Source organism: Elephas maximus, chromosome 3, assembly GCF_024166365.1.
Source record: "Elephas maximus indicus isolate mEleMax1 chromosome 3, mEleMax1 primary haplotype, whole genome shotgun sequence".
NCBI lineage: Eukaryota > Metazoa > Chordata > Mammalia > Proboscidea > Elephantidae > Elephas > Elephas maximus.
The window spans coordinates 159,980,938-160,008,660 of record NC_064821.1 but is presented as its reverse complement, the minus strand read 5'-3'; the positions used below and the strand labels follow the sequence as shown (position 1 = coordinate 160,008,660).

Sequence of the window (27,723 nt, the reverse complement as noted above, 5' to 3'; positions counted from 1 at the left end):
GCATTTAGTGTGTTCCTTTACTCTGATCTGGTTAAAGTTTACCACCATGTGTGTTGACACCACATAGATGACAACCAGTGTATACTTTTGTACCCTCAAATGAGATAAACTTTTTGCTTTGCATCACATTCAAGGGAGTACTACTGGGTTGGCTTATACCTGCAATACAGAGAAAGAAGGCATTTGAGTTAGCAGATACTGCAGAAAAGTGAGGGATGGGAGAATGATGGCAGACTAACTACTGAGAAGGGTCATGGGATACTCATGCCGAAATGCTATTATCCTTATGTTTATTCCAAACCAGACTTGGGCTTCTCCACTCATTTGCTTTGTTTGACCCACTTATTTCCCTTGAAGGTTTAATTAAGTTCAACCATATTCCGTCAACTCTTCCAGTTTCAGTGGAATCTTGTATTGATTATAACAAGAAATCATTCTCTCAAATCCAAAAGAAAATACCATGGCTTGGGTCAGGCACACTTTAGTCCTCAAAGTGACATCTTTGCTTTTTAACATTTTAAAGAAGTTTTTGGGTTTTTTTTCGCAGCAGCTTTGCACAACGCAATATATCTTTTGATTTCTTGACTGCTGCTTCCATGGGTGTTGATTGCAGATCCAAGTAAAATGAAATCCTTGACAACTTCAATATTTTCTCAATTTATTATCAGCTTGCTTATTGGTCCAGTTGTTAGGACTTTTGTTTTCTTTATGTTGAGGTGTAATCCATACTGAAGGCTGTAGTCTTTGATCTTCAGTAAATACTTCGAGTCCTCTTCAATTTCAGCAAGCAAGGTTGTGTCATCTGCGTATCACAGGTTGTTTATGAGTTTTCCTCCAATCCTGATACCAAGTTCTTCTTCATATAGTCCAGCTTCTCTGATTATTTGCTCAGCATACAGATTCAATAAGTATGGTGAAAGGATACAAACCTGACGCACACCTTTCCTGAATTTAAACCACACAGTATCCCCTTGTTCTGTTCAAACAACTGCCTCTTGGTCTGTGTATAGGTTCCTCATGAATACAATTAAGTGTTCTGGAATTCCCATTCTTCAGAATGTTATCCATAATTTGTTATGACCCATACTCAAATGCCTTTGCATAGTCGATAATACACAGGTAAACGTCTTTCTGGTATTCTCTGTTTTCAGCCAAGATCTATCTGACCTCAGCAATAATATCCCTTGTTCCACATCCTCTTTTTAATCTGGCTTGAATTTCTGGCAGTTCCCTGTTGATGTACTGCTACAACCGCTTTTGAGTTATCTTCAGCAAAATTTTACTTGTGTGTGATATTAATGATATTGTTCAATAATTTCTGCATTCTGTTGGAGCACCATTTTTTGTAATGAGCACAAATATGGATCTCTTTCAGTTGGCTGGCCAGGTAAGCTGTCTTCCAAATTTCTTGGCAGAGATCAGTGAGTACACTGCATCAGTCTGTTGAAACATCTCAATTGGTATTCCATCAATTCCTGGAGCCTTGTTTTTCTCCAATGTCTTCAGCTCAGCTTGGACTTCTTCAGTACCAGCTGTTCTTGATCATATGTTGCCTCCTATAATGGTTGAACATTGACCAATTCTTTTTGGTACAGTAACTCTGTGTATTCCTTCCATCTTCTTTTGATGCTTCCTGTGTCATTCAATATTTGGCCCATAGAATCCTTTAATATTGCAACTCCAGGCTTGAATTTTTTCTTCAGTTCTTTCTGCGTGAGAAATGCTAGTTGCACAATTCATTCTAATACTTTTCTTTGCCTTCTAGAGCCGCCCTTTGAAATACACGGTTCAGCTCTTTTATTTCATCATTTCTTCATCCACTTTAGCTACTTTATGTTGCAGCCCGTATGGCCCCAGAAAGTCTGGAATCCATAAGAATTTGAAATTCTGTTCTGCCATTTCCCCAAAATCTGGACATCTTAATGCATGTAAATTACACCTCAATTTTTAAAAGTGGAGGAAAGGCATTGTTTTGAGGAGCTTATGGTAGTAGTATTTGTGTACACAGCATCTTCAGTTCAGGGATCTGCTGAGGGTGGTTCTTCAGCTTAAACATGGGGTGAGTGCACTTTCCATAAGAAGAGCCACATGGTACAAGAATTCCTATTATCATGACATTAGGCCATATAATTAGGTAGCTTCCCTTCAAGGATCCTGTTCCTCTGTGAACCCAGAGGGGAAATCGAGGTTTTGAATCCATAGAATTGGGAAGAAAGTCAACTCATTAAGACTTAGTGACTGTTGCTGCCACCATTGCACATTTCTAAACTTTGCAAGAGGGCAGCAACATTTCAAATGGCACTCTGAGAAGACAATGTGCACAAGGCCAAAATTAGCATGTTGCTTGGAGATTTCTCTCAGTCTAGGTTAAGTTCACGGATTGTGGTTTGAAGACAGCTGATATCATCAGGCCAAAATCCTGTCGAGGCAAAAACCAAGAGTCTTTCTCAAGCTGTGTGGCCTTGAAGATTGCATTCAGTTCCTGTGCCTGAAAGGAATGAGATGTAAATTAAAGGCAACCATTTCTCTTTTGGGAGGGGGAATGCTGGAGGAGGGCGGAGCAATGATTATGTAGTAAGTGAGATTTCAAGGTGAAGAGGCTGAGCCAGAGCCCACAGCACATAAAGTTCCAGTCCTGCCTTTGGGAGATGAGACCAGAACCCAAGCTGTTTCATCTGGCTTTTTAAAATCTATCGGGTTAGAGCTTCTTCATTTTCTTTCAACACCAAATGGGGGAGGGGGGGAGGATGGAATTTTTGTGGAGGGGGGAAGAGTAGAGAAAACAAAATTTTTTTGCATGTAACAAATGGCCTTTCTTTTCAGTCCTCTCCAGAGTCAGCCTATAATCAAAGCTGCTCCCCAGCATTTTCTGGTTCCTGGTGAGTGTTTCTTGGTGCCCTGGGTTGACCATGACTGAGTGGAGCTGCCTTATAACAGGAGCAGGAGGGTTTCTGGGTCAGAGGATCATCAGCTTGTTGGCAGAGGAGAAAGAGCTGCAGGAAATTCGCGCCCTGGACAAGGTCTTCAGACCGGAATTACAAGAAGAATTTTCTAGTGAGTGAACTCAAGTCCTGTGTGTGTGGCTCTATCTTAAACCCTGTGTGGGTGTGGAGAGTGGGCTGTTGTCTAGCAAATTAAGGAAAGGTGTAGCCACATCAAGGCTAATCCCATTTCCAAAGGCATCAGAAAGGAAACTCTAGGTGGGTTGGTATAAAAGACACTAGACTGGGTATCAGGAGACTGGGTTCTGGCCCTCATCCAGAACTAGAGAGTATGGTCATAGGCTAGCCACTTCAGCCCCTAGGCCTCTTTTCTCATCTAGAAAGTCACACCTCAGAGCTCTCCCTTATCTACAACTCTTTAATGCTCTGAAGATTTTTGACTTGGCATCTGCTGTGTAATATTTACAAAGGGCCATTAACCTGGAGACCCCACTAGTGGGTCCCTGCCCATCTTGATTACCCTGGTCTTTGTGTGGTTCATTTAGCCTTTCCAGTGGAGATGAAATAAAAGGAAGTGAAGCGCTCTCTCTCTCTCTCTCTCTCTCTCTCTGTGTGTGCGTGTGTGTATAAGAGAGAACAAGTACGCTTAGAATGAGAGGCAGCATGAGCCTGGCACGCCATATCTGGATTTCTTTTACATCTTTTCCACCATTTGTTTCTTTCCTCATCGCCACAGAGAAAGTGACTTCAGAATTGGCTGTAGCAGCTCATTGCTGTTTCCCCAAATTGTTGCTCCTCAGGCAAATGCAAAAGCTGGATTTCTAGGGTATTTTCCAACCTGTTTCCTCCCCATATCCTCAAAATAGCTGAGGAGGGTAGGAAAGGGGTCACACTCATCTGAATAAGGAAATAGTAGTCCAGAAAGGTAAAACAACTTGCCCAAGGCCATCTGATTAATGGGTAGTGGAGCTCAGACTAGAGTCTTGGGCACAGAGACCCCATCACTTGGCCCATGTGCTGACTTTTGGCAAAATGAGTCTTCAGTCTCTCCCATTTCCCATCTGTTTACCACCCTCCCTTACCCTGAGGGACTAGGTATCTCCATGCAGACCATGGATGCTCAGAGGACCCTGCCTTCCATGCACAGGATTAGGGTCTATACCCCAGCCCCCACCCCACCCCCACCCTCACTTTTTGCTCTTCCTTTATTCTTCTCTGACCTCTTCAAATGTCCTCTTTCCTCCCCCTCTGCTTCCACGGTATCTCTGATAAGCAAATTCACACATGACTCGTAATAGCTTCATACACTTTATGTCTCAGCAATATTTCCAATCTAATAGATGATGCCAAGCAAGGGCAATACTTAAAGGAGCAGCTCGCCAATGGTGAAAATCCAGGTGGCATAATGGACAGGCAGGGGCTGGTTTTTTGGCTTCTGCCTAACAAATTTTATGTTCAGGCACTTGGCTCCTCACTGCTCAAATTCCTTTTTCAGACTGAGATGGGTTGTAAACAGGTGTGTGTTTGCTCTTTCCCAAGAAATGTGACACATCCTATTTTGTGCCTTAGCTTACTTGGAATGCACACCCTTCCCCCTACTCTAGCTGTACTTGAATACCTAGGTAAAATGCCACCTTTATCAGGAACCTTTGCTGGTCAGATTCAGAAAAAACAAAAAACCCATTGCCATCAAGTCTGCCCCATTGGATTGATAAGGCTGTAGATCTTTATGGACGCAGACTGCCACTTCTTTCTCCCACAAAGCAGCTGGTGGGTTTGAACTGCTGACCTTTCAGTTAGTAGCTGAAAACTTAACCATTGTACCACCAAGGCTCCTATAAATAACTTGACTTGTGTTCATACAGAGCTTAAGCACAAGGTGAAGCTGACAATGCTGGAAGGAGACATCCTGGATGAGCAGTGCCTGAAGAGAGCCTGCCAGGGCATCTCGGTTGTCATTCACTCCGCCTCTATCATTGATGTGACGGGGGCCATTCAGAGAGAAGCCATCATGAATGTCAATCTGAAAGGTATAGTGCCTGGGTGGGGAGCGGGGGGGATGGAGTGAGGTGAGAAAGCAAGGATCAGAAAACAGGATAAGGAAGGGAAGAGAAATTGCCATCACTGAACATCTTCTCTGTGTTCTGTGCCAAGTGATTATCACTATCAATGGAGAAAGGCACCCTGGTGGTGCAATAGTTGAGCCCTCGGTTGTTGACTGAAAAGTCAGTAGTTCAAGCCCACCAGCAGCTCTGTAGGAGAAAAGGCCTGGCTATCTGCTCCTTTAAAAATTACAGCCTAGTAAACCCTATGGGGAAGTTCTACTCTGTCAGAATCGACTTGATGGCACACACCACCACCACCACCACCACCAACATCAACTGAGAGGCTGCTAACCTCAGCTTTGGAGACAAGGAAACTAGGGCCAAGAAAGTTTAAGTAAGTTGCCCAAGGGTCCACAGGTACTAAGTAGGAGAGCTGGAATTTAAATCTACGCCTGTGTGACTCCAAAGGGCATAAAAGCTAGTATTGTCCCATTAAGGGCCAACTGAACTTCACCTCAAACTCTAGCTATCCAACCACCACACTCTGTCTCTCCTGGGCCAGGACCAGGCCTTGCAGGGGCTTCCTTAGCCACACATTAGCCCTTGTGTGTGACTCTTAGGTGGTGGTCACACAGTAAGGCTGAGAGCTGAGAGCTCTGTGAAACGAGATGGCCCCTAGTCAGTCAGTCAGCTCTGGGCATCGCTCCAGGCTGCTGGCCTTCAGGCTGGACTAACTGTACGGGACAGGCAAGGGTAATGAGAACACCCAGAGCTCTCTCAACCTCAAAGAAGGGTCTTCAGGAGAACTAACAAAACTGATTCACAGAGATCATCCAGCACTTGCCTTCCCACAATATTAGCAATAATGGTTGCCAATTATCCACGATACCGTCTCTTCAGCTTACCACTAATACCAAACAAACAAACAAAAAAATCCGCTGCCATCAAGTTAATTCAGACCTATAGGGACCATACAGAACAGAGTAGAACTACCACATAGGGTTTCCAAGGAGCACCTGGTGGATTCGAAATGCTGACCTTTTGGTTAGCAGTGGAGCTCTTAACCACTGAGTCACCACGGCTTACCACTAGAGCTACTATTAAAGAAGAGTTCCTTGCCGGGTGCCCAATATATGACCTCATAGATCTTCATCCCTTAAATACTTGGTGGCTTTTTCTGAATTTTGGCTTTCCAATCTACTTTAAATTTAGACACATTAGCTTAAGGGATTTTGCCATATAATATCATCCCTTTGGTCTCTGGAGGGAGCCCTGGTGGTACAGTGGTTAAGAGCTCAGGCTGCTAACCAAAAGTTCAGCAGTTTGACTCCACCAGCCACTCCTTGGAAACCCTATGGGGCAGTTCTACTCTGTCCTATAGGGTCACTATGAGTCGGAATTGACTCAATGGCAACGGGCTTGGTTTAGTTTTTGGTTTGGTCTCTGGAGGCCAATCTCCTGGGCACCATAGCACCCCAACTCCTAGTCCACCTGTCCTCTCTGCCTTGCCCTTCAAAGTTAGCCTAATCAGAGACTCCATTTCTAAAGCAGCCAATTGTTTTTGGAACCTGTCTTAGTTATCTGGTACTGCTAAAACAGAAATACCACAAGTAGGTATCATTAACAAACAAACTTATCTTCTCACAGTTTACCAAACCAAACCCATTGCCATCAAGTCGATTCTGACTCATAGCGACCCTATAAAACAGAGTAGAACTGTCCCATGTGGTTTCTAAGGAGCGGCAGGTGGATTCGAACTGCAGACTTTTGGTTAGCAGCCAAGCTCTTAACCACTGCCACCAGGGCTCCATTCTGAGATTACTGACTCTTAATTATTTTGCATTTAAAATGACCTATCTTTAATGACATTATATATGGTAAATTTTCATACCCTCACTTGGCAAAATGTAAAATGGCAACACTGTCCTTTTGCAGCCCTGGTGGCACAGTGGTTAAGAGCTCAGGCTGCTAACCAAAAGGTCATCAGTTGAAATCCACCAGTAGCACCTTGGAAACCCTATAGGGCAGTTCTACTCTGTCCTATAGGGTTGCTATGAGTCAGAATCGACTCAACAGCACACAACAACAACATGTCCTTTTAAAAAATTAAAGTACACACACACACATAGGTCTGTGAAACCCAAAATTGCCTAGAAATTCCTGCTCTCCAGAACCCAAACATCAATCTCTTTTCACTTTCACATTTGTCCTATAGGAGGCCCTGGGTGACACAAATGATTAAGTATTTAACGACTAGCCGAAAGCTTAGCAGTTTATAACCACCCAGAGGCTCCTCAGAAGACAGACCTGGCTACCTGCTTCCAAAAAGTTACAGCCTTGAAAATTTTATGGAGCAGTCCTACTCTGCACACACAGGGTTGCCATGACTTGTAACTGACTCAATGGCAACTAACAACCACAATACGAACTCGGGGTTAGGCCATGGAGACAAATCGCTAAAAGCACATTTGTCCTATGGTTGGCCATGACCAGATCCAGCCAAGGTCACAGAAAAACACCCTCCTGATCTGCAACAACCAGCTCACTTGGAAGCGTGCAGCGGCCATGATCTGTGAGCATGGTTGGCCTTTTGGGTTATTTTCTGGTATTGACAGTGTGCTCCCTATGGGCAGGTACCCAGCTCTTATTGGAAGCCTGCGTCCAGGCCAATGTGCCAATATTCATCTATACCAGCACCATAGAGGTGGCTGGGCCCAACTCCTACAGTGAGATCATCCAGAATGGCCATGAAGAAGAACATCTTGAATCTAAATGGTCTACTGCATACCCATACAGCAAAAAGCTTGCCGAGAAGGTTGTGCTGGCAGCTGATGGCTGGACTCTTAAAAATGGTGGCACTTTGTACACTTGTTCCTTAAGGCCCATGTATATCTATGGGGAAGGAAACCCATTCATTTGTAGACAAATAAACCAGGCCTTGCAGAACAATGGCATCCTGAAGAATTTTGCCAAGCACTCCCTAGTCAACCCAGTCTATGTTGGCAATGTGGCCTGGGCTCACATTCTGGCCTTGAAAGCCTTGCTAGATCCCAAGAAAGCCCCAAGCATCCGAGGACAGTTCTACTACATCTCGGATGACACGCCTCACGAGAGCTATAGTAAATTCAACTACATCCTGAGTAAAGAATGGGGTCTCCACATTGATTCCGGAATGACCCTTCCTGTATCTCTGCAGTATTGGATTGCCTTCCTGCTGGAAATAGTGAGCTCCCTGCTGAGCCCAATCTATGAATATCAACCCCCTTTCACCCGCCACCTGGTGACATTGTCAAATAGTGTGTTCACATTCTCCTACAAGAAAGCCCAGCAAGATCTGGGGTATAAGCCACTCTACAGCTGGGAGGAAGCCAAGCAGAAAACCACCCAGTGGGTTGGCTCTCTGGTGAAAGAGCACAAAGAGGCCCTGAAGAAAAAAACTCACTGATTCGTGGGTGGCAGGGATATAGACCTGCATAGGTTAGGCCCTATCTGTCAAGTTCTCCCCTTCCTTTGTCTTCATGCAGAATGTAACATGAGCACAACCCCAGGGCCTACTGCCTCCCTTTTACAAGATGACCAACTTCTGGTCTCCCAAATGTCACCAGAAACCTTCCCAACCACTGTCCCCAACCAAAACTCTTCCCAAACACTGCCCCAACCAAGTACCAGAGGACAAATGAGGTGATTTGCTTCAACTACTGTTACCAAAGTCTCAGATGCTATTCCAGGCATCTTTTAACTTAGAATTGTGCATATTAGTTCCCTTTCTTCTCTTAAAGCATTTCTCTTCTCTCAAAAACTCCTAATTCATTTATCCAGTTCAATGAAAAGAAAAATAAATGTTTTAATGTCTAATCTGGAGGTAGTTGTGGTTTATAGTAGCACAAACTGTCTGCCTTTCCCCTCCATTACTAGCCATCATCATCAATATCACCATGCTCCAACCACAGCATGGAACTGGGTGGAAAGAAATGGTGGGGGGTCGGGAAAGGAGGAACTAAAATTTACTAAGCATTTACTATGTTTCAGGCATGTACTAGCTGACTGACCTATATTACCTCATTTGATCCACAACAGAAACCTAGGAGGTAGGAATTACTATTCCCATTTTATTAAAGAGTAAACTTAGTCTATGGTCATACTAACAGGTAAGTGGTCAAGCCAGTTAACTCAAGCAGACTGACTTGAAAGCTCATGTCTTCTACTGACTGATGCATCCTGAACTGCCCCAACTTTACAGCAAAGTGTGTGTGTGTGTTGGGGGGTGGTGGTGTTGAAGCACTGGGGTATGGAGTGCTGATCCTTGGGAGGGCCCAACTCCCTTGGATTACCTACTTCTTTTCCAGTCCTCTGCTGCAGAAGACTCCCTAGCACCCAGGGGGAATCCCTGAGGGGTGTCTGGGAGGGTTTGGATACACTAACCAATGGGCCCTGGGCAGGGGAGGAGAAGCAGAGACGCATCCAGCCTCCACCTCCAATACCAGTTTCCTTGAAGGTCTCTAGAACACACCTGTGTATGTCGTGTGTTGGCCAGTCTGGTATTTCATAACCCCATATGTCAACCTTTCAAATCACCCAATGGAGCCACATCATGGGTGGCTTCTGGGACAATAAAGGGAAGAAGTATAAGTTCTCCCTGAGAGTTCACCTCCTGCTCAGCCCAAGGAGTAAAGATCTAACAGCCCTCATCTACAGATTTAACTCCCTCTTTTTTTTTCCCCTCTGTTACTGGGTGGAAACCCCAGGTTCTTGCTCACATGACTCATATTGGCCAACAAACGAGAGACTGAGGTGGGAGAACAGGAAAGGCACCTTGATTTCCTTGTACAAGGAAAGGGAGTCAGTCAGAGCTGCTGCCAAGAATGCTCACCAAGGCCGGGCAGGCAAATTACTTTTAAAGGAGTTTACAGGTAGGGAGTTCATACGAGTTATATCAGCAACATTCTTAATCATACTAAAACCAAGTGCCGTCGAGTTGATTTCAACTCATAGCAACCCTATAGGACAGAGCAGAACTGCCCCATAGAGTTTCCAAGGAGTGCTTGGCGGATTCAAACTGCCGACCCTTTGGTTAGCAGCTGTAGCACTTAACCACTACGCCACCAGGGTTTCCTTAATCATACTAGGAAGGCACAATGGGGTTTACATATAACCTCCAAGCAAAAGCAGGAGTCAAATGCAAAGCTGGTGGGGGAGGAGGGGGGAAGGCCAGCAAAAGAAACGGGGTTTTTAATACAATACCCTGGGGGCTCAGTCTCACCTCCTTCCTTCTCCAGCTCCCTCCCTTACATTGCATCTGCTCTTCTTTTATCCTTCTACCTCCTTACCCACCCCCTTTCCTTTTCCCCCATCTTTCCCTTACTCACTGGCCCTCTCATCCTCAATTTCCTTAATGAAAGGAGGTCAACAAAGACACGTTCAGGAGCTCAAATGATGGCACATTCATTTAGACACGTTCAGGAGCTCAAATGATGGCACATTCATTAACTGAATGGAAGACCAACAATCAAAAGAAATATTCTCAGGGTTAACAAGGACTGTGGTGAACTGAAGTCCTGAGGAGATTGCTGTGAGGGTCAAGGAGTGAGGAGGTGAAGGCTGCCCCCATCTAGACGCGGGCGATACCTGTCCTCATGTACCACAACCATGACAAGAGTCATACCCAACATCAAGATGGACTCTTTCTTACACAGGAAATTTACAGACCACGAATTCAGTTGAATTTGATTACCACAAAGAAGATAGTTTAAGCATTCACCCTGAAGGAGAAAGGGAAATCAACGTGGTGGGGGAAAAAAAAAACACTTCTAGTCCAGATGAACAGGTTTCTGTCACCTCCGCAACCCCAGTGGTCAGATGATCAGCACCCAGCATCAGGGTGGAGTGGCCCCAGGCAGTGGGATAAGGTGAGAAGTGAAACACAAGAGCCACTCCTATCCAGCTCTGGCAAGGAGCACACACTTCCATGTGTTTATGCCAGTAGCCAAAACCACTGCCATCGAGTGGATGCTGACTCATAGCGAAACTACAGGATGAAAGGATTGCCCCACAGGGTGGCCAAGGAGCGGCTGATGGATTCGAACTGCCTACCTTTTGGTTAGCGGCCACACAAGAGAAGGGAGGAAAGGAAGGTGGCGTAGTCTGGGACAAGAGCCCTTCACCTGCGTTTTTAGCCTGGTGAAATCCCACAGCTGTGAACCTACCAGGGCAGCTGGGAAAGGGGAAAGCAGGAAGGGGCTGGCAGACTCAACCGAATAAGCAAAAAGTCCTCCGAAAGTTTTGGTCAGCAAGCCCACCATCCTGCCCTGACCCCGCGAGGTGGGCCGCAGGGCGCATACGAGCCTGTGGTGGACAGCGCGGGATGCACCGCCTAAGATGCACCGCAAGAGGGCAGCAGAGGCGCGGAGGGAAGAAGGAAGCCAGTCTCAGCCTAGCCTTTCCCATCCCTTCCCTCTACCTAGATGACCGAGTCTTCTCCCGGGTTGTCTTTGGACATGGGCACATCTATCTTAGGGTCCTGGCCTAGAGCAGTCAGGCCCTCAGGATAGAGGAAACTCCTCCCAATTCCAGAGCTGCCCTGACCTTCCTCCCTGTCTGCAACTCTTCTTCAGATAAAAAACCTCTTCAGATAAAATACTTGGGCTTAATTATGAGTGGAGAAAGGGGTGGGATTGTGAGATTGAGATTTGTTAACGTTGTTGGTCTGTTTGTTATTAACTATAATTTAGAGTTTTGTAGTTAGGGGAGAAGACAGGATCTGGATTTCTACTACAGCCTGGTCTAGTGGGCCTTCCATCTATTTCACCCTCATCCCAGCCCTTCTGGGCCCTCAGCCAATTTTCTGTCAGGCCATTCACCCAATTGTCATCTCCACCTCAGCCCTTGGAGGTCTGCAACAAGTCTATATCACTGCGTCTGGCCCCCTAAACTACCTAATCTCTCTCCTTAAATCCTTCTCACCCTGCCCCCCCCCCCTTCACCCTCTCCTTTGCACACTGCTCAGGCTGTTGCCCCTGCCTGGAACACCCTCACCTGCCTGTCCAAGTCCTATTCATCCTTCAGGGCCAAGCTCAAGTCCCACCTCCTCCGTAAAGCCTTTCCCAATAACTTCTGCTCAGCCCCTTTCTCTGAACTCATACATTCCTACCACCTAACCCAGTGAATGGAAACCCTGGCGGTGTAGCAGGTAAGAGCTACAGCTGCTAACCAAAAGGTCAGCAGTTCGAATCCACCCAGGTGCTCCTTGGAAACTCTATAAGGCAGTTCTACTCTGTCCTGTAGGGTTGCTATGAGTCAGAATCAACTCGGTGGCAATGGGTTTGTTTTGGTTTTGGGTTTTAACCCAGTGAACGCGCACCTGCTTGTGCTTTCAGTTGTCATTTACTACTTACTCTGTGCAAGGCACTCGGCTGAGAAGTGCAAGGGTAAAAAACAGAGACAGTAATATAGGTACACGATCCCTTGGCTGCGATTCTGAAATCCAGAAAAGCTCTGAAAACCAAAACATTTTTCATAATTCATTTAGTGCTAAAGCCTGACCTGAGCCAATATGAAGCTGAGTAAGTCTTTACAAGACTTCATGTGACTATTCATGCATTTCTCTGTGGAAACATCGATGTGTTCGATGATGAGCTGCCCCCCTTACCCACCCAGGCTCTGCTGGGGTTGTTACATAATATATGGTGGATATACTTATTATCTTATTAAAACTCAAAATACATCTAAATTCCAAAACACATCTGGCCCCAAGGGATTTGTATGAATGTAGGCCTTCCACAGCAGACTTACGAACCAGGTATTGCTCTAAATACATATTAATCCTCATAACAACACTCTAAAGTAGGTACTCTTATTATCCCCATTTGACATGAGGAAACTGAGGCACAGAGAAGTAAATAACTTGCTCAAGGTTATTCAGCAAGTTAGTGGTCCAGTAATAAAAAGGCTCTTTCACTTCAAAGAGTTTAAATGAAGATGACAAACTCAGCTGCCTAAAAGAGCCAGGACCCCATACATAAGTTAAGTAAACTGGGGGTAAGAGACCTTAGGGAGTGGTGGGGAGTGTGGTGTGCTAACCCAGTAACCCAGTGCCGTCGAGTCGATTCCGACTCATAGCGACTAGCGCGCACATATCCTGCCTCTGGGAAGCAGCAGCTTCTGATGAGTAATGCTGGAATGCTGGCCTACAGCTCTTCCACCAGACCTTCTGACTCTTCAAGGAAAGCAAAAATATTCCAATTTTTATGTGAAATCTCTTGATTCTAAATATTGGCAACTAATTCTAAAATGTTAAAAGTCAATGTGAAGGCCAGCTCGAGGGACGGGATGCACGGGCAACTGGTCAATTTGTATATAGAATATTTTATTTCTTAAAAAGAAGCCTGGGAGGTGTCTGAGGCAAGCTGTTTAATCTTGGTGCTAGGTCCCGGGTACACATTATATCATATTCTTCACTTTTCTGTATGTTTGATGTAGGTTATCATTTTAAAGGAGTCCCTGGTGGCACAGACAGTTAAGTGCTCAACTGCTAGCTGAAAAGTTGGTGGTTCAAACCTACCCAGAAGGACCACAGAAGAAAGGCCTGGAGATCTTCTTCTGAAAGGTCACAGCCTCAAAAACTCTATAGAGCAGCTCTACTCTGTACACTTGGGGTCACCATGAGCCAGAATCAACCAACAGGAACAAAAAGTGATTTTAAAAAGTGCGTATTCTTTTTTTATATAATTGAAAGTTTACAAATCAAGTCAGTCTCTCACATAAAAACTGATATACATCTTGCTACATACTCCCAATTACTCTACCCCTAATGAGACAGCCCACTCTCTCCCTACACGCTCTCTTTTCATGTCCATTTTGCTAGCTTCTAACCCCCTCCACCCTCTCACCTACCCTCCAGGCAGGAGATGACAACATAGTCTCAAGTGTCCACCTGAGCCAAGAAGCTCACTCCTCACCAGCATCCCTCTCCAACCCATTGTCCAGTCCAATCCATTACATTATTCTTGATGAAAACCAAAGTGTGCAACAAAGGCCATGTACCTGCAGGCTGGATCCAGGCCTCAGGGCTCCGGTTTTTCATCTCTGCTCCCAGTCTAGTGGGGGAGATACAAGACATTTCAGACACTGAACACAGTAAAATGGGCAAAGTGCTGAAGAAAGGTAAAGTGTTTGAGGAGGATCCCATCCAACTAGGGGACTCGATAGAGCCCTTCCTTTGGGCTGGATGTTGAAAGATGGCTGGGATTTCAACAGGCAGAGTGTAAAGTATTCCAGGCAGAGGCATGGAGTCTGCAAAGACACAGAGGTGGACATGGGGGAATCATTTTCAGGCAACAGTGAGACAAGTTTGGACAGATCAGAAAGCACCGGTGCAGGGGAGACGTGTAAGGCACAGCTGGACATGGAAACAGATGAAGGTCACCTTCAGTCTCCTACAGGAGGAGACACTGTGCCTCTTTCTTTCTTTCCCCTCAGAGCAGAAATTCTGTTTCCCTTCCCTTCATTAGACATTCAGCTATTTCACACTTCAATATGCCTCACCTTCTCTGACAAATGAAGAGTTCTTTCAGGGAAAGGAGCATGTCTCCATGTCTGCCCTAGAAATGAACACTGATACTCAGGCTAACGAACTTGGGCTTTATTCAACACGCAATGGGACACCACTGAAGATTCTTGCTTAGCTGTCCTTGGAAGATGACTTTGGCAGCAGCAGGAGGATGGACTAGAAGAGATTAAGAGGATCCTTCAAGAATCTAGGCAAGAATGAAGGCCTGATTTATGTAGTGTTAATAAAACGGAACGGAAGGGCAGCTGGGGCCAGGCTGAGCAGAAGGGCACTCCTTTAGGAAATGACTGACTGTGGTCACAGGACTCACACACACACACGCACACACACACACACACACAGACGTTCTCAAGCCTGGATGCCACCCCCTACTTCCTCTCCAACTTATTGTTCAGTCCTACCTATTTTACTTCCAAAATACCTCTTTAATGTGTCCTCTCCATCCCTGGTAACATAGCCTTGCTTCAGGCCCTTATTATCTCTTGCCCATTCTTCCACAAAATTCTCCTTCTGAAATTCTTCTCTGAAACCCATTCTCAGCAGTGTTGCTAGACTAGTCTATCCCAAACCCAAATCTTGCCATGTCATTCCCTTCCTCATGACTGTTCAGGGGGGCCCCAGCACCCTTAGGAGAAGGCTGAGCGCCTAAGGACAACATATAAGGCCTCATAAGATCAAGCCCCGTACCTATCTCTCCAGAGCAAATTCTCACCACTCCCCTGCCCTATCCCCAGATTCTCCAGCGTTAGGCTCCAGTCATGTGCCAAGCCTTGGCTTCTTTCATATGTCATGCTTGTACGTACTTCCATGCCATTGCATACTGTCCCTTCTGCTTAGAGTGTCCCCACCCTTCCTGCCAGCACTCCCTGCTGAACTCCCGATTCACCAAGCAGAGCTTTCCATTTCACCGCCTCTGTGCTGCGTGCAGGTATAATTGCACCGTATTAATTTATTTATACATATTCTGCTTCCTGACGACACTGTCATGTCCTCAGAGGCAGGAACACGCCATTTCATCTCTTTGTCCCCAGTATCTAGTCCTATGTCCTGTCTGACACAAAGTGAGCACACTGAAGGGATACATGGTTTAAAAAAAAAAAAAAAAACATGGTTAGATAACCAAAAAAACCAAACCCAGTGCCTTGGAGTCGATTCCGACTCATAGTGACTCTATAGGACAGGGTAGAAACTGCCCCATAGAGTTTTCAAGGACTGCCTGGTGGATTTGAACTGCCAACCCTTGGGTTAGCAGCCATAGCACTTAACCGCTACGCCACCAGGGTTTACATGGTTAGATTGGTAGGTAGATATTAGATAGATAGATAGACAGGCAGATGGATAGATGAATGCTTGAGAGATTTTTACAAAAGCAAAACTGAATTAAATTGCTGAGATGGAGAGGAAAGGAAGTTAGGGAGGCAGGAGAAATGACAAAACAAAGAGGAATTCAAAGATGACTTCAAGGTGTCAATGAACCCCAGGAAGTTAGGTCGTTGTAATGAGAATCAGGAGGAAGAGAAGCAGTAGCGGTGGGGGATGGGGTAGACAAATGAATTTATTTGTACTGTGTGAAGGGTGGGAAGGAGGCTGGTAGACTAGTAGTTAAAGTGTTCAGCTGCTAACCGAAAGGCTGGCGGTTCAAACTGACTAGCAGTTCCGTGGGAGAAAAACGTGGCACTCTGTTTCCGTAAAGATTACAGCTGTGGAAGCCCTGTGGGGCGGTTCTACACTGTCCTACAGTGTCGTTATGAGTCAAAACTGACTCAACAACAATGGATTTTGTTTTTGTTTGTTTGTGAAGAGTGAATGAGTAAGTGAAAGGAAGTAAATATGAGAAGAAGAGAGAAGAGGCTTTCGTGAAGACAATGCCTGGCTGTGAAGGTTCTAAGAGGACTGGAAATTAAACCTAAAAGAGTATAACACCCAGAGAGTTTTTATTTTACAAAAATAAGAAAATTCTGTTTTAAAAAACTGAACCTGAAGTGGCTCACGGTGAAGACAACAACTCAATCTCTCTGGCTACAAGTGCTTCTTAAACATCCCAGGGAACTGGGTGCGGCGGGGGGGAGTGTGGAACATGGGGGCATTACTTTTCCTTTATACTGGCCTGGGGTCTCACACAACTTGCTTTGTGAGCAGGGAGTGGAGTCAGTGCTTGGAAGCATGAAAGAGATTCATTACGAGGAACTGGAGGGGGAAGGGAGGGTGAACAAAAAGTGGACGGGCCACTCTGTACCCAAGAGCAGGGGGCGTTGGGGTCAGCTACAAACTCTGGAATTCATCTATTCTAGAAAGCTGAAGCTCCCCGCTAACTGAGAGTGTAGCCTATCCTCAAGAGAGATCAAGACAGAAGAGCCAACAGCAGCAAAGCCAGTTGTTCTTCCAAAATAGGTACACAAGCCAAGACTTCAGGCTGGGCACAAGGGGTGTTGCTAGTCCTGTGTTATCCTCGCATGGACCCCAGCCACTGAGGTAGGACTGTCCCTGTCATGAACCCAGGTCTAAATTTCTCCTCATGCCAGCTGGAGTCTGTGAGACCACTGGTGTACTTACGGGCAGGGCAGCCTCATGGACAGTGACCTGTGTCGTCACACAAGGCCCACGCTTGGTCTAATGCTCTGCTGTGGCTGTCTGGAAATTCTTAACAATTTCTGAACAAAGGGCCCCACATTTCATTTTTCAGTGAACCCCTCAAATTATGCAGCTGGTCCTGACTATGCGAATTTCTTCCAGCATAGGCAAAACTACTCTCGCTTAACCATAGGTAAACAGGGGAGGCTTCCTGTCTCTTCCCAGGCAGATCAAAGCGTTTGTGGAGTTCAGATTTCAGAGCTAAAAATGACCTCTGAGACATTTACGCATGCTTTTAACTGTGGGCTCCTTTTCTTCCTCCATTTTAAATTTTACAAATGAGAAAATCAAGACCCAAGAAGTTAAGTAACTTTCCAAGATAACCCAGCCAGTCAGTAGCAGAGCTGGGCCAGAATCTGGACCTTTCCACTCTGCTGCTAAAAACACACTGGAATCCCTATGGCTAAGACAAAAGTTTTTAGCAGGGATCTGGGGGCCAGGATACGTACAGATTTCTGAGAAGCACAGCCTATCCAGGGATGGAGGGACTGCACTGCAGCTTCTGCCATTTCTCCAACCATTACCTGAAGGTATTCCAGCCACACCAAGCTTCCACCATCACCATTGCCTGCAACACACCTCCATCCCCTGGACACCCTTCCCTCAGCCAACTCCTCCTCATGCTTTAGGTTGCACTTCTCCCGGAAGTCTCCAGGCCTTCCAGGGAGGAGTGCTGTGTCCCTTGGTTAGGTACCCATGGCCTGCCAAGTTATCCACCATTAGCACCTTTCACAGTCCAGCATGGGTGCTTATGTAGTTGTGTCTTCCCCACTATAGACTGTGGGCTCTGGGAGGGCAGCACAGAGACTCTATACTGACAACCTCTGCACAGCTGTAGCTCCACATCTGGCCCATAGTTAGCACTCAATAAATACTTAAGGAATGAAGGAAAGAAGATGATTTTCTTAAAGAAAACCAAGCGAAGGGACTCTGGACCAGAATGAACTGGATGTTAGGAAACACAACGAAGGTAGTGCAAGTATGAGTGTCCCTTAAGCATGACAAAGTTGTGCTCTAGTGACCCATTATTTGCTGGCCCTAAGCTTGACCTGAGTGGTGCAAATGGTTAAAATGCTGAGCTACTAACAGAAAGGTTGGTGGTTCAAGTCCACCCAGAGGTGCCTTGGAAGAAAAATGCCTGGTGGTCTACTTCTGAAATATCAGTCATTGAAAACCCTATGGAGGGGGGCGGAGCCAAGATGGCGGACTAGGCAGACGCTACCTCGGATCCCTCTTACAACAAAGACACGGAAAAACAAGTGAATCGATCACATACATAACAATCTACGAACCCTGAACAACAAACACAGATTTAGAGACAGAGAACAAACTAATACGGGGAAGCAGCGATTGTTTCCAGAGCCTGGAGCCAGCATACCAGTCAGGTACGGCACAAGCACAGAGAGCTGCTCCACTCCCTTGAACTAACCCCAGGAGGGAGACCAGCCGGTTCCGCGGGCAGCGTGGGACGCAGCCGGTAGGAGAAGTCCCCGGGAGGCAGTGACTGGTCTTGGAGCAGGAAGAACAGCGTCCCAGCCGGGGAACCGTCCCGCCGGGATTTGGACTGGACGCAGGTACGGCATAAACACGGAGAGCTGCTCCACCCCCCTGAACTAACCCCGGGAAGGGGCCCACCTGGTTCGCGGGGGCCGCACGGCCACGCGGCTGGAGGGACGAGAAGTCACCGGGAGGCAGCGACTGATTTTGGAGTCGAGAGTGCACCATCCCAGTAGGGGAGCCTTGACGCTGGGCGTGGGGCTGGAAGCGGAGGATCTGACTGTGACTCCACCGGGCCAGACCCCCCGGGGAATCTCCACACAGCCAGCACACATAGGCGACGCGCCCGCGGGAATCTCAGATATAATAGTCATTCCAAGCAAGACAAGCAACTCTGGCTATATTCTGAGGTGCTACTCTCCTATCTCTCTGTCCCCTCCCCTACCCTCCCCAGGCGGCTTCATTAACATCCGAATAGCCTGAGCCAGAGGGAGAACTCTGATAGGGGTCTGACTGCATTTTTTTTTTTAGCGGATTTTCTGGAAAAACTAGTTTCCCAGTGATGGCTCAGAGAAAGCAGTCCATATCAAACCACATAAAGAAGCAGACCATGACAGCTTCTACAACCCCCCAAACAAAAGAATCAAAATCTTTCCCAAATGAAGATACAATCCTGGAATTATCAGAGACAGAATATAAAAAACTAATTTACAGAATGCTTAAAGATATCACAAATGAAATTAGGATAACTGCAGAAAAAGCCAAGGAACACACCAATAAAACTGTTGAAGAACTCAAAAAGATTATTCAAGAACATAGTGGAAAAATTAATAAGTTACAAGAATCCATAGAGAGACAACATGTAGAAATCCAAAAGATTAACAATAAAATTACAGAATTAGACAATGCAATAGGAAGTCAGAGGAGCAGACTCAAGCAATTAGAATGCAGACTGGGACATCTGGAGGACCAGGGAATCAACACCAACATAGCTGAAAAAAAATCAGATAAAAGAATTAAAAAAAATGAAGAAACCCTAAGAATTATGTGGGACTCTATCAAGAAGGATAACCTGCGGGTGATTGGAGTCCCAGAACAGGGAGGGGGGACAGAAAACACAGAGAAAATAGTTGAAGAACTCCTGACAGAAAACTTCCCTGACATCATGAAAGACGAAAGGATATCTATCCAAGATGCTCATCGAACCCCATTTAAGATTGATCCAAAAAGAAAAACACCAAGACATATTATCATCAAACTCACCAAAACCAAAGATAAACAGAAAATTTTAAAAGCAGCCAGGGAGAAAAGGAAGGTTTCCTTCAGGGAGAATCAATAAGAATAAGTTCAGACTACTCAGCAGAAACCATGCAGGCAAGAAGGGAATGGGATGACATATACAGAGCGCTGAAGGAGAAAAACTGCCAGCCAAGGATCATATATCCAGCAAAACTCTCTCTGAAATATGAAGGCAAAACTAAGATATTTACAGACAAACACAAGTTTAGAGAATTTGCAAAAACCAAACCAAAGCTACAAGAAATACTAAAGGATATTGTTTGGTCAGAGAACCAATAATATCAGATATCAGCACAACACAAGGTCACAAAACAGAACGTCCTGATATCAACTCAAATAGGGAAATCACAAAAACAAACAAATTAAGATTAATTAAAAAAAAATACACATAACAGGGAATCATGGAAGTCAACAGGTAAAAGATCACAATAATCAAAAAGAGGGACTAAATACAGGAGGCATTGAACTGCCAGATGGAGAGCGATACAAGGCGATATAGAACAATACAAGTTAGGTTTTTACTTAGAAAAATAGGGGTAAATAATAAGGTAACCACAAAAAGGTATAACAACTCCATAACTCAAGATAAAAGCCAAGAAAAACGTAACGACTCAACTAACATAAAGTCAAACACTATGAAAATGAGGATCTCACAATTTACTAAGAAAAACGCCTCAGCACAAAAAAGTATGCGGAAAAATGAAATTGTCAACAACACACATAAAAAGGCATCAAAATGACACCACTAAAAACTTATTTATCTATAATTACCCTGAATGTAAATGGACTAAATGTGCCAATAAAGAGACAGAGAGTCACGGACTGGATAAAGAAACACGATCCATCTATATGCTGCCTACAAGAGACACACCTTAGACTTAGAGACACAAACAAACTAAAACTCAAAGGATGGAAAAAAGTATATCAAGCAAACAATAAGCGAAAAAGAAGAGTAGCAATATTAATTTCTGATAAAATAGACTTTAGACTTAAATCCACCACAAAGGATAAAAAAGGACACTATATAATGATAAAAGGGACAATTGATCAGGAAGACATAACCATATTAAATATTTATGCACCCAATGACAGGGCTGCAAGATACATAAATCAAATTTTAACAGAATTGAAAAGTGAGATAGATACCTCCACAATTATAGTAGGAGACTTCAACACACCACTTTCGGAGAAGGACAGGACATCTAGTAAGAAGCTCAATAGAGACACGGAAGATCTAATTACAACAATCAACCAACTTGACCTCATTGACTTATACAGAACTCTCCACCCAACTGCTGCAAAATATACTTTTTTTTCTAGTGCACATGGAACATTCTCTAGAATAGACCACATATTAGGTCATAAAACAAACCTTTGCAGAGTCCAAAACATCGAAATATTACAAAGCATCTTCTCAGACCACAAGGCAATAAAACTAGAGATCAATAACAGAAAAACTAGGGAAAAGAAATCAAATACTTGGAAAATGAACAATACCCTCCTGAAAAAAGACTGGGTTATAGAAGACATCAAGGAGGGAATAAGGAAAGTCATAGAAAGCAACGAGAATGAAAATACTTCCTATCAAAACCTCTGGGACACAGCAAAAGCAGTGCTCAGAGGCCAATTTATATCAATAAACGCACACATACAAAAAGAAGAAAGAGCCAAAATCAGAGAACTGTCCCTACAACTTGAACAAATAGAAACTGAGCAACAAAAGAATCCATCAGGCACCAGAAGAAAACAAATAATAAAAATTAGAGCTGAACTAAATGAATTAGAGAACAGAAAAACAATTGAAAGAATTAACAAAGCCAAAAGCTGGTTCTTTGAAAAAATTAACAAAATTGATAAACCATTGGCTAGACTGACTAAAGAAATACAGGAAAGGAAACAAATAACCCGAATAAGAAACGAGAAGGACCACATCACAACAGAACCAAATGAAATTAAAAGAATCATTTCAGATTATTATGAAAAATTGTACTCTAACAAATTTGAAAACCTAGAAGAAATGGATGAATTCCTGGAAAAACACTACCTACCTAAACTAACACATTCAGAAGTAGAACAACTAAATAGACCCATAACAAAACAAGAGATTGAAACGGTAATCAAAAAACTCCCAACAAAAAAAAAGCCGTGGCCCGGATGGCTTCACTGCAGAGTTCTACCAAACTTTCAGAGAAGAGTTAACACCACTACTTCTGAAGGTATTCCAAAGCATAGAAAATGACGGAATACTACCCAACTCATTCTATGAAGCCAGCATCTCCCTGATACCAAAACCAGGTAAAGACATTACAAAAAAAGAAAATTATAGACCTATATCCCTCATGAACATTGATGCAAAAATCCTCAACAAAATTCTAGCCAATAGAATCCAACAACACATCAAAAAAATAATTCACCATGATCAAGTGGGATTTATACCAGGTATGCAAGGCTGGTTTAATATCAGAAAAACCGTTAATGTAATCCACCACATAAATAAAACAAAAGACAAAAACCACATGATCTTATCAATTGATGCAGAAAAGGCATTTGACAAAGTCCAACACCCATTTATGATAAAAACTCTTACCATAATAGGAATTCAAGGAAAATTCCTCAACATAATAAAGGGCATCTACGCAAAGCCAACAGCCAATATCACTCTAAATGGAGAGAACCTGAAAGTATTTCCCTTGAGAACGGGAACCAGACAAGGATGCCCTTTATCACCACTCTTATTCAACATCGTGCTAGAAGTCCTAGCCAGGGCAATTAGGCTAGACAAAGAAATAAAGGGTATCCGGATTGGCAAGGAAGAAGTAAAGTTATCACTATTTGCAGATGACATGATTATATACACAGAAAACCCTAAGGAATCCTCCAGAAAACTACTGAAACTAATAGAAGAGTTTGGCAGAGTCTCAGGTTATAAAATAAACATACAAAAATCACTTGGATTCCTCTACATCAACAAAAAGAACACCGAAGAGGAAGTAACCAAATCAATACCATTCACAGTAGCCCCCAAGAAGATAAGATACTTAGGAATAAATCTTACCAAGGATGTAAAAGACCTATACAAAGAAAACTACAAAGCTCTACTACAAGAAATTCAAAAGGACATACTTAAGTGGAAAAACATACCTTGCTCATGGATAGGAAGACTTAACATAGTAAAAATGTCTATTCTACCAAAAGCCATCTATACATTTAATGCACTTCCGATCCAAATTCCAATGTCATATTTTAAGGGGATAGAGAAACAAATCACCAATTTCATATGGAAGGGAAAGAAGCCCCGGATAAGCAAAGCACTACTGAAAAAGAAGAAGAAAGTGGGAGGCCTCACTTTACCTAACCTCAGAACCTATTATACAGCCACAGTAGTCAAAACAGCCTGGTACTGGTACAACAACAGGCACATAGACCAATGGAACAGAATTGAGAACCCAGACATAGATCCATCCACATATGAGCAGCTGATATTTGACAAAGGACCAGTGTCAATTAATTGGGGAAAAGATAGCCTTTTTAACAAATGGTGCTGGCATAACTGGATATCCATTTGCAAAAAAATGAAACAGGACCCATACCTCACACCATGCACAAAAACTAACTCCAAGTGGATCAAAGACCTAAACATAAAGACTAAAACGATAAAGATCATGGAAGAAAAAATTGGGACAACCCTAGGAGCCCTAATACAAGGTATAAACAGAATACAAAATATTACCACAAATGATGAAGAGAAACCCGATAACTGGGAGCTCCTAAAAATCAAACACCTACGCTCATCTAAAGACTTCACCAAAAGAGTAAAAAGACCACCTACAGATTGGGAAAGAATTTTCAGCTATGACATCTCCAACCAGCGCCTGATCTCTAAAATCTACATGATTCTGTCAAAACTCAACCACAAAAAAACAAACAACCCAATCAAGAAGTGGGCAAAGGATATGAACACACACTTCACTAAAGAAGATATTCAGGCAGCCAACAGACACATGAGAAAATGCTCTCGATCATTAGCCATTAGAGAAATGCAAATTAAAACTACGATGAGATTCCATCTCACACCAGCAAGGCTGGCATTAATCCAAAAAACAGAAAATAATAAATGTTGGAGAGGCTGCGGAGAGATTGGAACTCTCATACACTGCTGGTGGGAATGTAAAATGGTACAACCACTTTGGAAATCTATCTGGCGTTATCTTAAACAGTTAGAAATAGAACTACCATACAACCAGAAATCCCACTCCTCGGAATATACCCTAGAGATACAAGAGCCTTCATACAAACAGATATATGCACACCCATGCTTATTGCAGCTCTGTTTACAATAGCAAAAAGTTGGAAGCAACCAAGGTGTCCATCAACGGATGAATGGGTAAATAAATTGTGGTATATTCACACAATGGAATACTACGCATCGATAAAGAACAGTGACGAATCTGTGAAACATTTCATAACATGGAGGAACCTGGAAGGCATTATGCTGAGCGAAATTAGTCAGAGGCAAAAGGACAAATATTGTATAAGACCACTATTATAAGATCTTGAGAAATAGAAAAAACTGAGAAGAACACATACTTTTGTGGTTACGAAGGGGGGAGGGAGGGAGGGTGGGAGAGGGTTTTTTTATTGATTAATCAGTAGATAAGAACTGGTTTAGGTGAAGGGAAAGACAACACTCAATACATGGAAGGTCAGCTCAATTGGACTGGACCAAAAGCAGAGAAGTTTCCGGGATAAAATGAATGCTTCAAAGGTCAGCGGAGCAAGCGCGGGGGTCTGGGGAACATGGTTTGCAGGGACTTCTAAGTCAATTGGCAAAATAATTCTATTATGAAATCATTCTGCATCCCACTTTGAAATGTGGCGTCTGGGGTCTTAAATGCTAACAAGCGGCCATCTAAGATGCATCAATTGGTCTCAACCCACCTGGAGCAAAGGAAAATGAAGAACACCAAGGCCACACGACAACTAAGAGCCCAAGAGACAGAAAGGGCCACATGAACCAGAGACCTACATCATCCTGAGACCAGAAGAACTAGTTGGTGCCCGGCCACAATCGATGACTGCCCTGACAGGGAGCACAGCAGAGGACCCCTGAGGGAGCAGGAGATCAGTGGGATACAGACCCCAAATTCTCATAAAAAGACCAAACTTAATGGTCTGACTGAGACTAGAGGAATCCCGGCGGCCATGCTCCCCAGACCTTCTGTCGGCACAGGACAGGAACCATCCCCGAAGACAACTCATCAGACATGAAAGGGACTGGTCAGTGGGTGGGAGAGAGACGCTGATGAAGAGTGAGCTAATTATATCAGGTGGACACTTGAGATTGTGTTGGCAACTCTTGTCTGGAGGGGGGATGGGAGGATAGAGAGAGAGGGAAGCCGGCAAAATTGTCAAGAAAGGAGAGACTGAAAGGGCTGACTCAAGAGGGGGAGAGCAAGTGGGAGTAGGGAGTGAGATGTATGTAAACTTATACGTGACAGACTGATTGGATTTGTAAACGTTCACTTGAAGCTTAATAAAAGTTACTGAAAAAAAAAAAAGAAAGAAAACCCTATGGAGCACAGTTCTACTCTGAAACACATTGGGTCACCATGAGTCAGAGTCAGCTAGACAGCAGTGTTTTTTGTTTCCTCCCCCCTCCCCCCTTTTTTTTTCTTTTTAAGCTGGGCCTGAGAGTGTAGTGCTGAGAAGAGGGGTGTTGTTGTTAGATGCTGTTGACTCAATTCTGACTCATGGCAACCCCATGTGCACACACTGCTCCACAGGGTTTTCAAGCCTGTGACCTTTTGGAAGCAGATCACCAGGCCTGTCTTCCGAGGCTCTTGTGGGTGGTTTCAAACTGCCAACCTTTTGGCTCGTAGTCAGGTGCTTAACTGTTTACATCACCCAGGGACTGTGAGAACAGAGGTAGGGGAAGGTATAATTTCCTGGAGGCCAAGGAGATAGAGAGTCAGGAGGCTCCCCTACCAATATATTTGTTAAGGAAAAAAAAAAAAAAAATTAGGATAAGAGAACATTTGGAAAGAGGTCAGAGGGCAGGCTTAATCAGCACACCAGCTGCCTAAGCCTTCTGTTGGGCCCATACAGCTCCAGCCCTCCCACCAGAATGTCAGCTGTGGAATGTGAGCCCTAGGTGAATAGGACAGGCAGGTGTGTTGCAGTACAGGAACAAAAGTCGGTGGGGGTGAGGAAAAAACCACATGGAAAGGGAGGAGGGCAAAAAAGAAGAGTGTTCTCTTGGTTTAGAAGGAGACTGTTTCTGCAAAGTCCCTGGGTGGTACAAATAGTTAACACACCTGCGCGCTAACCAAAAGTTTGGTGGTTGAAGCCTACCCAGAGAGAAGTGCCTTGAAGAAAGGCCCGGTGATCTACTTCTGGAAAATCAGTCATCGAAAACCCTATGGAGCACACTTCTACTCCGACAGACATGGGGGTCACCATGAGTCAGAATCAATCTGATAGCAATTGGTAAACTGGTAATTTCTGCAAATAAGAGTGAAAACTCTGGGTTCTCATTGCAATTTTGCCTTCAAAGCTGGGCAAATCTCCTCACCTTTCAGGGTCTGTTTCTCATCTGTAAAATGAAGGTTGTGGCCCATTTCTAAGGTCTGTTTCCAATGACACTGGGTAGTTGTAAATCGTTTGCACATCCTCTGGCCCCTCCATATTTCTATTAAAAAAAAAAATTTTTTTTTTTTTTTATAGCTCTGCTTTATTATAGCACCATCCTGTGTTGGATTATTTATTTGTTTGAAGCTAAAGCTATTTGAGAAAGTGTTTTTCTAAGCCTCCTCCAACTCTAGTTGCACCTGGCACCTCATCTGTAAAGGTGGACAATACCTCAAGATCAAGGAGTAGGACTGAGTAGGAATTCGCTAAATATTGATTGCCTCCCTCCTCTGAAAGCTCATGATAGCCTGGACTACAGAAGTCAATCCTCTTGCATTGACCTAAGGATGTCTGCCAAATAGGAGTTAAACTCTTTGGAAATCATCAGACATCAGAGTGGCGAGTGCCCATAGAGACCGTCTCCTGAAGAGGAAACAGAAGCCCAGACAAACCAAACCCTTGCTCAGGATTACTGCCAGTTAATGCCGAAGCTCTGTCCTGCACTCTCCTGACACAGTGTGCTGAGGGTAAAGTGGGCTCAGCTAGCCTCAAAGGGACAGCAGGACTAGTTCTTCCTTCCCCCCTTCCCTCCCTCCTTCCTTCCTTCCCTTCCCTCCCCTTCCTCCCTTCTTGCCTTTCCTTCCTCCCTTTCCCTTCCTTCCTTCCTTCCTTCCTTCCTTCCTTCCTTCCTTCCTTCCTTCCTTCCTTCCTTCCTTCCTTCCTTCCTTCCTTCCTTCCTTCCTTCCTTCCTTCCTTCCTTCCTTCCTTCCTTCCTTCCTTCCTTCCTTCCTTCCTTCCCCCCTTCCCTCCCTCCCTCCCTCCCTCCTTTCTTCCTCCTTTCCTTCCTTCCTTCCTCCTTCTCTCCCTCCTTCCTTCCCTCCTTTCTTCCTCCCAGGGAAAGGGAAGGCCATTCCCTCTCATTCCCTTACCTCCTGCCTCAGGAGCTGGAAATTCCAGAAGCTGCAATCCAAACACAAGGCAACTGCCTCTCTTCTCCTTCTAGGCTCCTAAAACCAGTGCCCTTGAGTCTATTCCAACTCGCGGCAATTCCGTGAGTGTCAGAGTAGAACTACGCTCCACAGGGTTTTCAATGACTGATATTTTGGAAGTAGATCAC

General features: G+C 44.4%; 1 protein-coding gene and 1 long non-coding RNA gene across 2 annotated transcripts; one reads left to right on the top strand and one right to left on the bottom strand.

Annotated features, from left to right (window-relative positions):
- Positions 1–222: 222 nt before the first annotated feature.
- On the bottom strand, positions 223–27,638 carry LOC126073353 (uncharacterized). Its single transcript, XR_007516722.1, has 4 exons — positions 27,536–27,638; positions 26,551–26,667; positions 14,027–14,079; positions 223–2,488 (listed from the first exon to the last, which is right to left on the bottom strand). It is a non-coding gene; the product is annotated as an uncharacterized LOC126073353 (long non-coding RNA).
- On the top strand, positions 2,606–8,800 carry LOC126073351 (3 beta-hydroxysteroid dehydrogenase/Delta 5-->4-isomerase-like). The gene is made up of 4 exons (XM_049879956.1): positions 2,606–2,697; positions 2,824–3,054; positions 4,808–4,972; positions 7,621–8,800. Exons 2-4 carry the CDS (start codon positions 2,910–2,912, stop codon positions 8,430–8,432), a joined length of 1,122 nt encoding a protein of 373 aa, XP_049735913.1. The 5' UTR covers positions 2,606–2,697; positions 2,824–2,909; the 3' UTR covers positions 8,433–8,800.
- Positions 27,639–27,723: the final 85 nt, after the last annotated feature.